The sequence below is a fragment of the Callorhinus ursinus genome, unplaced genomic scaffold (assembly GCF_003265705.2).
Source record: "Callorhinus ursinus isolate GAN/ISIS: 27379988/994484 unplaced genomic scaffold, GSC_fseal_2.0 scaffold4, whole genome shotgun sequence".
Classification (NCBI taxonomy): Eukaryota; Metazoa; Chordata; class Mammalia; order Carnivora; family Otariidae; genus Callorhinus; species Callorhinus ursinus.
In genome coordinates, this window is record NW_027397066.1 from 120015895 (window position 1) to 120031056 (window position 15162).

Genomic DNA, 15162 nt, shown 5'->3' on the forward strand with positions numbered 1-15162 from the left:
AGCTTGTGGAGAGAATACATTGTGTGAGTACATGGCCAGATTGCCAATATATGTTTGTTGGGAAGAGAAGGAGAAAGGGAAAGGAGAAGGAAGATTGCAACCTATACTCAAAGAATACAGATCTTATCCATGTGGTCTTTGAACAATGGCCTGACCAGAAGAAAGACATAGTCCATTTCTTTGCTTGCTTTTCAAGTGAGAAATCAGGAAAGCTTCTGAACCCTTCCCCCCCCCAACTCCTTGCAACCCCCCAGACACACACAACAAAAGAGAGAAATCTATAGCTTAAAATACAAAGGAGTCTTTTGAAGTATCTTTATGTATTCTTTATGGCATGATATTAAGGCATGAAAAAACATTGCTTTTTTTTTTAATGTGGTAAGATATACCTAACATAAAATTTACCATTTTAACCATTTTCAAGTGTTTGGTTTCAGTGGCATGAAGTACATTCACCTTGTTGTGCAGCGATCACCACTGTCCATCTCCAGAACTGTCCATCTTCCTAAAACTGTACCCACTAAACACTAACTCCTTAGCCCTGCCTTCCAGCCACTGGCAACTACCATTCTGTGTTTTGTCTCTATGAATTTGATTACCAATAGGTACCTCATATAAGTGGAGTCATACAGTTTTTTGTCCTTTAGTGACTGGCTTTTTTCACTTAACATCACATCTCAAGATTCATCCATGTTATGGCATGTGTCAGATTTTTATTCCCTTTTAAGACTAAATAATATTCCATTATGTGTGTATACCACATTTTGTTCATTTCTTCATTCAGCAGTGGACACTTGGGTTGCTTCTACCTTTCGACTGCTGTGGATAATGCTAGTATAAACATGGGTGTACAGATACCTGTTTGAGACCTGGCTTTCAATTCTCTTGGATATTTATTCACAACTGAAATCGTTGGAGGAACTGCCATACCGTTTTCCATACCAGTTACATCATTTTGCATTCCCATCAGCAATGCACAATGGTTCCAATTTCTGCCATCGTGGCCAACACTTGTTATTTTCTGCTTTTTTGATAACAGACATTCTAACGTCTATGAAGTTATATCTCATTGTGGGTTTGATTTGCAGTTCTGTAAATGATAATGATGTTGAGCATCTTTACATGTGCTTACTGGTCATTTACATATCTTTGGAGAATCTGTTCAAGTCCTTTGCCCATTTTTAAATTGGGTTATTTATTTTTGTTATCGAGTTGTAGGATTCTTTATATATTCTAGACGTTAATCTTTTATCAGATAAATTATTTGCAGATATTTTCTCTCATTCTATTCTATGAGTTGGCCTTTCACTCAATTGATCGAGTCTTTCAGTGTGTAAATTTTAAATTTTGATGTATACCTATTTTTTTGTGTGTTTCTTCTGTACCCTTAGTGTCCTGTCCAGTAGATCATTGCCAGATCTGATGTTATGAAGCTTTTCCCTGTTTTCTCCTAAGAGTTTTATAGTCTTAGCTCCTACGTTTAGGTCTTTGATCCATTTTGAGTTAATTTCTGTATGATGTAAAGAGTCCCAAATCCATTCTTTTGCATGTGGATACCAAGTTTTCCTGGTTCCATTTGTTGAAACCATTGCTTTTTTATATTTAGTAAAAACTAAGTCTTCCTTGTTGACTTGATATTACATATCAATGTAATATCTTCTGATAGCAATCAATATCTTCTAGTCTTCTATTAGAAGGTCTAATAGAACATAATAAATATGTATATATAGACACATTATTAAGTTAATTGAGCCATCAGTAAATTTTGCTGGAGTGGTAGATTATTCTGTGGAAACAAAACATGTATGTGACTTTCTCTAGACATTGCAGTTGTAAAATTGGTTTGATAAGTGTGCACTTTCTTGAAAAATTTCTGTCAAATTAATACTAGATGGTATTTTTGTTTTGTTCCCAGGCCTGGAAGAGGAGATGGTTTGTGTTACGCAGTGGTCGCTTAACTGGAGATCCAGATGTCTTGGAATATTACAAAAATGATCATGCCAAGAAGCCTATCCGTATTATTGATTTAAACTTATGTCAGCAAGTTGATGCTGGATTGACGTTTAACAAAAAAGAGTTTGAAAACAGCTACATTTTTGATATCAACACTATTGACCGAATATTCTACTTGGTAGCAGACAGTGAGGAAGAGATGAACAAGTGGGTTCGTTGTATTTGTGACATCTGTGGGTTTAATCCTACAGAAGAAGGTAAGCTCAAGATTTTATTATTCCACCTGAGTTCTCCTTTATTACTGCATTTTTAGAACTGGTACAAAATTCTTTGTTATTTCAATTACACAATATAATATTGTTTACCTTTTTATAATAGCTAACAAACAACATTTGGAAAAAAAGCACTAAAGTCTTTAATCATTTTGGGGAGAAATTTTTTCTAGGTTTTAGGGGAGACTTAGCCATTGTGGGACCATGTCTAAATAAATGTCTTGAAAAAAGGTGACAAGAAGACATACTTATTTAAGAGCATTTCTTGCGTCTGTATATATCAAGTTGAGCCTTATAGCACAGCTGATACTTGACTATTTTTCACCTATTAAAAGCATCATTTTCATGTGACTCAGTTCTTTAGATGTCATCTTAAAAACTAGATTGGATTATGAAGTTAGGAAATAGCCAAGACAGTTATCAGTACCTATGAAAAGCAAATGACAATCAGTCACAAAACATGATGAACAAGTAACAAATGAGTTTGCTTAACACAGAGGTCCTAAAAAGAGCGTGGAGGGAGAGGAGGCTCAAGGTTTGGATAAGCGTAGTGAAGAAAAGCTTCTCTACGTAAGGGAAAAAAAGGGATACAAAACCCTCTAGACTTAGGGGCAAGGGAGAGCAAGGACCCGGAGGTGGAACAGCATTCTATGTGCCTGGGGCAGGGGGCTGTGAATGATGAAGGCAGGGGGAGAGTTGCTTGAGGAGCTGAGATTTGGAGTGCTTGTCCTGGGAAGAGCTGAGTGGGTAGAGGTCTCATGAAGAATTCTACAGGTAGAATTCCTCTTCAGGTGCTTTTATTTAGCTTTCCTGACTACTTAGTCCCTGTCCACTTCTCCACTTCTCTTCCATTTATAACAAACACCTATCTAGGGGACTCCAGCACACATTTAGGTTCGTAAAGCCGAAAATCAGAAATAAAGGCTTGAGCTCTTTGACCTTACCGTCTTCATGGCTATGCTCACGTTTACAGTGTGCATTTCCAAATATCTATATTTAGGAGTGCCGGAGGTTCGGTGAGGGCTGGAAAAATTGCATCAACAATCAACATCAAGTTTTGGATCGAAGTGAAAGAGCAATCATCTCTAATTAGCTCAGGTCAGCCTGCTGCTTCCTTTCTGGCCAGTCAGCGGCCCACAAGAAGAAGCCTTCCAGGACTGGGATTGGCCCAGCAGGGTGGGGAAACCCCTTGGCGAGGGAATCCACAATCCTGAGGGGGGCAGCACTGAGACAGGAAAGGAGGCCTCCAGTTTAGACAGGAGGTGGCTAATGAGCTAGAGCTTTTCAACAGAACTCTAGTGATTAAAAGCCTCAAGAAATTGTTTCACATGTGGAATTAAGGCTTTGGTGGTTTTTGTGAAGTACTAAATATGTTCACATTTTAAGTGGGTGTGGGGGTATTACTTCTAACTCCAGTTAAACTCCTTTCTTTTCTTCTTGCATATATAGTCAATATTTGAGTACCGTGGAGGATTTTAAAGTTAAAGTCACAAATGAGATAGGTCTCTAGTGGTTACTTAACGACCACTCAGTAATGATAATTTTTGGATTAAAATATTACATTAGGCTCATGATGTAATGGATTTTCAGTTAAAATAATTTAAGTCATTGTATACTCTTTGGGTTGATGATGTTCTTTTGCCTGCTACCTTCTAAACTGAAAAGTTTAGAATTTGTTTTTAGTGACATAAAAGTAGACTTCTGTCCTCATTGGTTGCCTGTATCGATACTGTTGATCTGAAAGACTGAGTAGTAGGTGTTCTTCCATCTCTCTTTGTTTTCTATATAATTCTCCTAAATATAATTAACAAAGGAAATGAGATACCCTCCTAGAGGAGATACATTCTTTTTTTTTATTTAAAGATTTTATTTATTTATTTGAGAGAGAGAGAATGAGAGAGAGAGCGCATGGGGGGGAGGGGCAGAGGGAGAAGCAGACTCCCTGCCGAGCAGGGAGCCCGAGGCAGGACTCGATCCAGGGACTCCAGGATCATGACCTGAGCCGAAGGCAGTCGCTCAACCAACTGAGCCACCCAGGCGCCCAAGGAGATACATTCTGCAGTCAAGGAATGGTCTAATTTTTTGAAGCCCATTCAGGGGTGGGTAGAGTTGAGACCCCCCCCCCGCCCCAAATAAGAATTTCGAATGCACAAGTATCTGAGGTTAACTTTGCAAGTTCAAGGCATGAAGTCTGGTCCATTTGTCCACCTTAAGACGACTCTCATCATCTGAGAGTTTGATGAACACCCAGTCATCTCTGGAAAGAAGGAGTTTTGTCTGCTTTAGAAAATTGATTCATTAATTTACCAAATTATTGAATTTGCCAACACTCAACTAAGCTTTGGACATTCGTTTAACCTACATATTATTAGGTGACTAGTTAGGGAGACCGATGGCAAACATTATAGACATGGAACAGAGTGAGCATCTAGTGGGGAAGGAGTCATACCCATAATAATTCATTACAGTTGGTGAGTGCAAGATACATAATAGATATGTGTGTATGTGTGTGTATATATATATATGGCGTATAATCATACTTTACAATGTATTAAAGTATGATTATGTGCATATATTAAAGTATGACACTTTAAGACTGTGTTAATACAGTTCTTGCCCTCATAGAGCTTATAGTCAGTCTAATAGACACAGGCAAATACTCTAGGAATAAGAGTCCTGGTAAAGAAGAAATAAGAGATAGCAGCTAATTTAAGAAAGTGAGGAAAAGGCTAGGTAGTTTTAAATGGTTCTGTGACTGCAGCTGATAATGTACTAAGAAGTTTATTTTGTACTTAGGGGAACATTTTCATTGATATTGGTGGTCAGAATCGGTCACAATGTCTATTTTTCACTTTATAAACTTAACTAATATAGGGAGGGGGGCAAACTCCCAAATCCTTTTAAAACAGATAAAGTATATTTGCCTTGAATGAAACTTTCAACTTGTGAATGTTTTATCTTCACAATATCAATAAAGGGAGAGGTTGTAAGAAAACTAATAGTATTATTAGTCAAATTTGGTATATGTAATGAGTTGGTTACCAAGAACAGCTGTGCTAATCATAACTCATTTTTTTTCGCTTCATTAAAACAAGCCAGTAAGGACTTCAGTTGGCCCTTGCTTTCTAAATGTAGTTTACGAGCTGTATCTAAATGCAACTGCATTTGTTTTTTAAATTCTACAATATAGATTTTTTACAAGTTCATCCTGGCCTTCTCCCCAATAGCCACAGTCAGAAATGTCTTACTCTGATGTTGAAGACTTGAGCTTCTCATAAATCATAAAGTTGTAAATAAATCAGTAAGTCCTAAATCAGTTGAAGATGAACAGTCTTTCATTGTGTAGTATCAAGGGGCCACAAAAATATTTTACTCTATAATTTTGATTTTTCATGCATAGTAGCAAAACTGCAAAAAGGCTTTAAAGGTAACCACTGTATTTTCTCTATTCATTTGTAGTAGCTGACTTTGCTAGATGCCTTTTAAAAAAAGTCCACACATTTGAAGATTGGTGCCAGATTCTAAACTGCAGAGAACTGCTATTATCCTTTGTGATCACGTTTGTACAGTTTAATATGACAGGATAAATATCAAAATATCAAAATGTCTGTGTTCTTCCATTTACTTTACCACCTGCTTTATAGTCTCTTGCTTCCAAATAGATCTCCCCACCAATCACTAAATAATAGATGTTTTTGTTTTTACCTAGATCTGTCCCCGGAGCCCTGTGCTGTTCCCATTTCAGAGTTGAGTATGCTCTCACTCTTGGCTTAAAACTAATGACACGAAACCATTTTTCACTCTACTCGTGTCAGGCTAGATGTGGGAAGAAATACCCTATGCTTGGATATTACAGTCTGAGAAAATAACTATCCACAGTCCCTAGGAGAATAACTAGTTTTTGCTGAAAACAAAAGGAAAGGGGAAAAATCTGACCTGTGTTTTGATTCCAGGAACCTCTCAAAATATCGTTACCATGTTATTTCCGCTGCCCCAGGTGACCACTGCTATTATTGAATACTCAGAATGCTGGCAAGCTGAATCTGTTTTTAAATTCTAGCTCATTGAACTATGTGCGGTTCCTATGAATGCTTTTATTTAGCAGATTTGAGGGTAGAAACTAATTTCTTTTGTTTTTCTTGGAAATGTGCAGATTTATTTTTGTTTCTACACCGAGGTGGAAGCTGTTAAATCTGCTAAACAAGTGCCAGGAAACACAGCCTAAAGGCTTTAAACAGCTAACTAACTTGGCGCAAAGGCTCCTGGTCTAATTTCAGGGTGCAAGATTAGAAAGTTGCCTTTATCAGTCAGTTGAGTTGCTTTTCTCAGAATGTCCAGGTAGTAGTAGCTTAAAAAAAATAATGCTTCTCTATTTGATATTCTTCCCTTTAGAAAAGTAGGTAAGCTAATGTAAGAATGTGCATGTGTTCCCTTTCCTGTAAAGCCATGCTTCTTAACTAGAGAACTTTTAAATTTCTTTTTATTTACTTTTTTATTCAGGTATAACTTACTACTGTGGAAGGTACACATCTTAAGTATACAGTTCAGTATAGTTTTATATATCCATCTCTATCTACATATGGAAACAGAAGTCTGTGTACCTGCTGCTCAGATCAAGAAGTGGAACATTTCCAGCCCCCTAGAAGGCTTTTTCATTCTTTTTCCCAGTAAAAACCTAGAAAAAAAGCCCAAACGTAACTATGATTTTGCTTCTATAACCAGAGATTAGTTTTGCCTATACATGAACTTCATATAAATAAAACCACTGAATCTGGCTTCTTTTTTTCCAGTAGAAGTCTGTGAGGTTCATCCATGGAGCATGTAGTGGGAGTTCTTCATCTTCTGTAGCATTCCGTTGTGTGAATAGATCCCAAATTATGGGTCTCTTTGAATGTTGATGGGCATTTGGGTTGTTCCTAGTTTTTAATGCAAATAAAGTTACTGTGAGCTGTGCTATATATGTATCTTTTGATGCACATGAACACTTAGTTCTTGTGGGTGTGTACCCATGGGTGGAATCGCTACATCATAGGTTATGTACCAGTTGCTTTCCTACCAACCGTGTAGGAGACTTCCAGGTACACTACATTCTCACTTCATTTGGTATTGTCAGTCATTAATTTTAGCCATTCTAGTGAATGTGTAGTGGTGTCTCATTGTGGTTTTAATTTGCATTTTCCTGAGGACCAGTTCAACTAGAGCATTTATTCGGTTTTTGTTTTGTTTTACACATTTTCAAGATATTGAGATATTGATTCATTAAGTCTCCTGAGATGGGGCTCAGGCACTTAGAACTCTGAAAAAGTGATTCTGATGCCATGACACTTCTGGATAAGAATTAAGGCATTTTCAGCACTTCCTAAGGGTTTATTTTTAAAGTCTCCCAAGAATATTTGTATGACCTGTTAAGGAGATAATCATGACAAATAAGATAAAAAAAATTTCTATTTGAAACACATTAAATAGATTGGGCTATGATTAAAGATCTTCAATTTTTGATGAAATAAATTGAAGAAATTACAGGTTGCTTCACTGAAAATTGCAACTACTGCTCTTTCTTGTTTGTATCCATTTGTTAGATTTACCTTTACAAAATGGTCTTCTATGAGAAGCGGTGTGTTCAGAAATGAGAAGATGGTTACTTGAGCTTCAGTGATAATACTCCTCTTTGTGGGTAGAGTCTTATTTGCTGAGTTAATTAGACATACATCCAATCAAAATGCTTCTTGACAAAAAACAAATTCTACAACAGACAGGTAAATTAGTAATCAATAGAAACAGAATAACCCTGACCTATTTACCTTTAATTGTGACATAAAGGTAATTTTTGTAGTAGAAACCCAAAAATATCCTTGCAGCAAGCGTAGTCCATCTCGAGAGACAAGGATCTCATCTGGTCTCCTGACAAGGACATGAGCAGCACCTCAGTTTTATTACCACATGGTTGATAGAGTATGGCAGTAGCTATAAAATCAGAGAACCTGGGACGCCTGGGTGGCTCAGTTGGTCAAGCTGCTGCCTTCAGCCAGGTCATGATTCCAGAGTGCTGGGATCGAGCCCTGCATCGGGCTCCTTGCTGTGTGGGGAGCCTGCTTCTCCCTCTCCCTCTGCCTGCGGCTCCCCCTGCTTGTCATCTCTCTCTCTCACTGTCTCTCTCTCTGTGTCGAATAAATAAAATCTAAAAAAAAAAAAAAAAAAAATCAGAGAACCTGTCACATTAACTTTGAAATATTCTCCTTACCAATGAGAAAGAGTAGAATTGCTTCCCTGGGCTTAAGCTCTTATGCCTTTTGGTATGTGTGTGTAGATGTATTATTTTGAATGTTTAGAGGCATTATCTGGGCACCCCAACTCCTGTGAGGGACATAACACCAGGGCATTATGGTTCCAAACAGGATAAAACTGTGCATTAAGCTAGGGATCTGTGGACCAACTTATTATTTGTGGTTCTCACATCATAATTTGCTTCTCTTCACTGAAAGCTGGTTAAGGCTTACTTTACCAGTACTTATTAGCTTTCTTAGTAAAATTCAATTAAGAATTTGCTCTAGCAACTCATTAAGCCTTTAATGGATGCTAATTATACTCTTTATGCCTTTTGAATTAAGAGACAGGGAATAATTTTACACACATAAGCAAACCCTAAACTGATATTTGGTTCTCAGAAAGTTGATACCAGCCATTACTTAGAGCAGCGGTAAGTTAGAAACCTAGGTGAGGCAGAAAGCAACAAATGTGGTTGCTCAACTACTCGTTGGGTAGAATGAGGCAAATCACATGCCTTTATAAAGTGAAATAGAAGTTAATTTTTTCACACCAGTTGGTTAACTTTGACCAGAAATTTTATATTAAGGCATATTTAGACATACTGCAATGCTTGCATTAAAATATGCAGAGCTGAGAAATAGGAGTATGAGTAAAATAATCCCAAAGACTAAAACTTTGGAGGCAGGGCATTATCTGAGCCAAAGTGGTAGAGCAGTGTTCCCTTCCCTCTTTATTTTTTTTTTTTTAAAGATTTTATTTATTTATTTATTTGACACAGAGAGAGAGACACAGCGAGAGAGGGAACACAAGCAGGGGGAGTGGGAGAGGGAGAAGCGGGCTTCCCGCCGAGCAGGGAGCCCGATGTGGGGCTCCATCCCAGGACCTTGGGATCATGACCTGAGCCGAAGGCAGACACTTAACAACTGAGCCACCCAGGCGCCCCATCCCTTCCCTCTTAAAGTCCTTTGTATGCCATGTTGTTTGGAATGGTTGGGCTTGCTTTTCATGGCTGTGTAAAGGTCTTTTCTTTCGTGAGCTTGCTTGTGAACAGACTTGAAGTTCTCTCTAGTTCTTGCCTCTTAGAAGTAGATGTAAGCCTTCCCATAGTGTGATCAGGATATTATATACTTTGGGATGGAGCTCTTAAGAGTATATTATACTAAGTGAAATAAGTCAGGCAGAGAAAGACAAATACCATATGATCTCACTCAAAACAGATGATCAAATGGAAAGGGAAAGAGGGAAACAAACCATAAGAGACTCTTAACGATAGAAAACAAACTGAGGCGTGATGGGTGGAGGTTGATTGGGGGTGGGCTAGATGGGTGGTAGATGTTAAAGAGGGCACTTATTTTTGTATGTATATGATGAATCACTGAATTCTACTCCACACCACTGCCTTCACCGTGTAAAGACATGTAATAGCACAAAAGTAGAAATGGCATTAATGTCTATGAGTCACAAAATAGAATAATAAATTGTAAAATATATTCATTGATAAAACTCTCTCTCAATGTTAAATGCAACTAAATTCATCTGTGTTCCTAGGGAATGAGCTCCAAATACCAGAAATAGTGAGGAACAAAAGGATTTTAAAAATAATGCATATTGTATAACATATCTATTTTAATTTCAAGAAAACACTGACAAAGACCAAAAAAAAAAAAAGAGGAACCTTTGAATCCCTTTTTTTTCTTTTTTCCAGAAATTGAGAGGATCTTTCATCTTTAAAGAGGGTAAAAAAAAACTTTAGTCATTCACAGGTGGGAGAAATGGAAGTTTAAAAATGAGATGGTCCCATTGTGTTAATAAAACAAGTCAGACAAATGTGATCACCTGGCTGGGTGATTCTTTTCCTACCTAAGATGACTCAGTTAATTTAGTGTATAGCTATCAAATTTAAAATAAAAAAAAAATTAAAGGAAAAGTGTATCTGTAAAAACAGCCACCTGGAAAACTTACTTTGGGAGTTACACTGGAAAATTAGAATTCTCATACTATTTTATGTAGTGATGTATTTCCAGTGTTAAGTTTCATTTTGTTTTGGCCAAAACTAAAAATTGAATGGGATCGTACAATTTTACCACACCTCTACAGTACAAAAAGGAGAAGTATGTAAAATATATTTGTGAATACAGCCTGTAGGATACAATAAGTGCTTTCTGACCACTCTGCTCTTTTTTTTCTCCTCAATGTTGTGTATGTTTTTCCAAAAACTTTTCTTTAAAAGTTAAATATTTTTCATAGTTCTATTAAGTTTAACAAGCCACAAGGATTTCCTGAGTCACTGGTTAATCTAGGGCCTTTAATATCCCCTTAAATAAATCTTTCAGATTTGTAATTAGTTCAAAACAGTAAAACATTATTTCCTAGAGTATGTTATATACACTATTTATAATCATCTGTTAGACATGATATTTATGAGTTCCCACTGAAATTATGGCATTATGTCGTATAAATGTCCCCCCAAAATATTTTTCTTTTCTCACCATTATCTTTTCTCACCTTTCATGAAAGAGAAAGAATTAACTAAAACTCCTGGCATTAAGAATTAAGATTTTATTAGACGAGCTTGTATGAAGACGACATTGCCTGCAGCATAACTGATAAAAAAGTTAGAAATTAGCTCAACTTCTATTTACTCAGGCCAAACTTTCCAACTGAAAGAAGTCTTTAAACTTAGTTAGCATCTAGTAGGGCCCCTATATTTCTTAAGGAGCACATTCCAAACTGCACATTCAGTTGAATGGGTCTTGAAGATTTGCGAGTGCCCCTGGCCTCTTCCAACAAGACATAGAGAAAGTGCTCAGTGAGTTTGCGCTGGGTGAATGAAACCCTTTTGAGCATCTACAACATGTAGGGCAAACGATTGCATAGGAGTTCTGATCCTTTTTGTTTGTTTTGGGGAACCACAAATAAAGGTAAACTTATATTTAGCCATACTAATGTGTTATTATTCAAGCTTAGCAATTATGATATGAGCTTCTGTGCCTAGGAAGAAGAGCCATAAAATACAAACTACATAAATTTCACTGGGGTGCATATACAAATATTAAAGTTGAATACATGAAGACATTATCAAAAGCATATGGACTTACTCTGTAGTATCTAGAGAAGCTAGAGCTGACATGTAGCTCCTCCCTGGTAATCTAACAGGCCAGATGACCTGCATTTGATTTTATTTGATAGAACATATTAAGTCCTTTTACCACTTTTTATTGTCTTTTAGGGAATGTTTTGTTATAAAAATCTCAGTTTCAACCCAGGCTTTTCTGTTTTAACATAGACAGTAAACAAATTTGTTTATTCATATATGAGCGTTTGTCTTTTTCTGGGTGTATGGTCTTGTATTCCTAACCAGACCAACAGAGAATTTTTCTTCTGGGCTCTTCAAAATGTACTTGGTTGTGTCAGTGATTACAGTGGGATTTTATCTCTCGGTTTTCAACTTGTTTTCAAATTACTTTGCTCTAGACAATTTAGGTAGTTTCATATGTCTTTTCAGAACGTTGTTAAGTGCTTAATAAATTATTCCTTTACTTGCTGTCCCCTTTTGCATGAAAATATTACGGAAATCCAGTAAATGGCACTTGAGGCTATGAGCTGAGGGAAGAGGAGATGTCAAAAAAAGCTCTTTCTCTGAACATGAATCCCACAATTAGAACTATTTCTCCTTAGTCTGCTGAGGAAGTAGAAAGAAAAGAATGAACAGCAAATAAAGATGAGATAAAGAGGTGATGCTTGTGCCTGTAGGTGCCATATAACAAGATGGGCCTCCTTGGAAAGTTGGCTTGGATTGGGAAACACTTTGGTTTTTTGTTTTGTTTTGTTTTAAAAATTTATTTATTTGTTTGAGAGAGAGAGAGCACCCGCGAGAGCGATGGGAAGGGGCAGAGGGAGAGAGAGAATCCTCAAGCAGACTCCCTGCTGAGCATGGAGCCTGACACAGGGCTCAATTCCAGGACCCTGAGATCATGACCTGAGCTGAAACCAAAAGTTAGACGCTTAACTGACTGAGCCACCCAGACGTCCCGACTTTATTTTTTATCGTGGAAAAAAATCTATCTCTTGTGCTAAGATTGTAGAACATCTTCATTGCCAGTAGCCTCAAAACTAAAGACTGTTCAAGACAAAGTTCACCATTCACCATGGCTTTATTACAGCCTCTGGAAGAAAGAGCCCTACTCTTCAGATCTCTTTGACAAGAGCCAATTATTTCCTGTATAAATCTTGCTATTTAGGTAGTATTTGTTTTAATTGACATTGTCATGGCTTATCATGCTTTTGTGTGTTTAAACAGTTTATCTCCAAACTTTGAAGTAGCTTTATTTAAGAAAAAATTCTTAGAATGGGATAGATGATGATAGTTACATTTTGGTGTTGCAGATCCTGTGAAGCCACCTGGCAGCTCCATACAAGCGCCAGCTGATTTACCTTTAGCTGTAAATACAGCACCACCATCCACCCAGGTGGATTCATCCTCCGCTGTTGCGCCTCCTCCATATCAGCTAATTAACCTACCACCACACCTAGAAACCCTTGGCATCCAGGAGGATCCTCAAGACTACCTCTTGCTAATCAACTGTCAAAGCAAGAAGCCTGAACCCACCAGGTAAACCACAGATGCCTGTGTGCGCGTGGGTGTGTGTGTGTGTGTGTGTGTGTGTGTGTGTGTGTGTACATTTAGAAATCTTACCTTTAAACTTTTTCAGTTCTGATTCGAAGGCCTAAAAGAAACTCAACTATATAGATTTATATTTTAGGCTTATTATATTTCAGGGTATATTCCTCTAACATTTCTGATATTCAGGAGATTTACGGGAGAAACATGTTCTCTACTATCTAGGTAGAGAACACTTGTACCTACAAGGCTCTTTTGGAAATCTGTCTCCTGTTCCGTAGTCTTTGTTACAGACTCACAGTATTACTTGCTTAACAGATTTCACTGATTTATAAATGGTGATCTTGCTCCATTTCTTATGTGATTGTAAACCAGCCAAGGGTCATCTTTTGTTTCTGAAGAAGGAGAGGAATACCTACTACTAGAAGATTTTGAAAGCAAAACGATTCCATTGCAGTGAGTGTGTTGTGGTTGCTTTGGATCTGTGTGAGAAATTAATTATTCAGGTAAAATCCCAATATAGCAAATTTTATGGGATATACAAACTGGGTTTTAGTGAAATTTGATGAAATCAAATAAATTGCTAAAAACTAAAACTTCCCAATCATCCTATCTAGCAGTGAAGTGGAGCGTACTCTGACTTCATACATTTTTAAGTAGAAAGAAGCATGTGGATTTCAGTGCTTGCCCAAAGGTATCATAAAGCGTTTCTCAAATGCTTTGTTTCCCCGTCATCTCCATTCCTGCTCTCTTCTTTAAAGTTATACGATATTTTAATTTGATCATTCTTGTCATTTACTGTTAAGTAATTGGAAGGCCTGAGGTAACAGAATTGGAGCCAGAAAATAGAGATTGGGGAGCCCGTTTCTGCCATTAACAGCAATGTGGCAACTAGTGATGTTGGGGATATTTACATCTTGATTTGCAATACATAAAAGTGGGAATGAATTGCATAGTAGATGTGAAAGATATTTTTTAAACAGAATGATTGGATATTAAGCATTATTTTATTTTATAACAAAAAAGTTGTTTTCATGGAGAAAGTGACTGTTACTGGGCTAAGATCATACAAAGCGCTTGTTCAATTTTTATACAGAATTTGTCAAGAACCACAGTTTAGTTGCTGTGAATTATTCCCTGAGGTATTGGAATACAAACATTCCAAAGTTGGGTTTCCACATATTTGTTGTAATGGGATTTTACCTGTAAGAGCAAAAAAAGAAATCTTTTTATAAATCAACACTAGTTAATAATACCAAATTCTAACTTGATTTTGCTTGTTTGCTGTGAGTATTTAAAATTACACATTCGCAACTTTGTTACCTGTGCTACTAACTAAGATTTTATTTTACGGAGATTCACAATTATTTTTCCAATATCAACTTTTTTAAAGCCAGCAGCTAAGTGGCAGTTTTCAGTACATTTTCTTTTTATATGGTATCTTTCATTGATCTCATTGGTATTACAGCTTTCCTGTTGTAGTAGAAAATATGCTCAGAGTCCTTGCTCAGATATATTTTGCAGAAGTGACAGTTAATTGACAAATATTTATGAAGTACCCACTATGTGCCCACTCTTTTGCAGGGTGCTGTGAAGGTACAGACTAATTACGTAAGATACAGCCGCCTCAGATAAGTCCCTTCAGAGTTTTTAAGGGAAGCTTTTGAAGAAGTCAGAACATGCAAAAACGTTAAGTGTTTGTAGATGAAGTCAGGATAATTGCCTTGCAAACTCTTATTCATCCTGCAGGACTCAGCTCAGGCATGTACTCCTCTAGAAAACATTTCCCAAACTCCCAGGCTGGACGAAATGCCTGTGTGGGTTTTCTTAGCATCCTGGTTGTGCCCCCTAATCTGTGTTTTATCACAGAATTGGAAATAGCTTGATATTTTAATTTATTCGTCACCAAACAATAAGCCAGTCAAGGGCAGGGAACTTACTACTCATTGTACTTCTAGCTTTTCTTAACTCACTTGTTTGAATTCAGTGAAGTGCAAACTTTAGAATATGTGTAGGTGCATTAGAAATTCTTAGAAGGGACAGTGCAAG

At 37.1% G+C, this 15162-nt stretch overlaps 1 protein-coding gene across 6 annotated transcripts in view; it reads left to right on the forward strand.

Annotated features, from left to right (window-relative positions):
- Positions 1-15162, forward strand: part of GAB1 (GRB2 associated binding protein 1) — a 125430-nt gene that overhangs the window by 77032 nt on the left and 33236 nt on the right. For 4 of the 6 annotated variants that reach the window (XM_073892295.1, XM_073892297.1, XM_073892299.1 and 1 more), the window contains exons 2-4: positions 1916-2210; positions 12879-13104; positions 13489-13569. In XM_073892295.1, coding sequence (XP_073748396.1) covers positions 1916-2210; positions 12879-13104; positions 13489-13569 — 602 coding nt within the window. The remainder of the gene's footprint in view (positions 1-1915; positions 2211-12878; positions 13105-13488; positions 13570-15162) is intronic. The other 2 variants (XM_025874249.2, XM_025874248.2) reach the window with 1 other exon arrangement.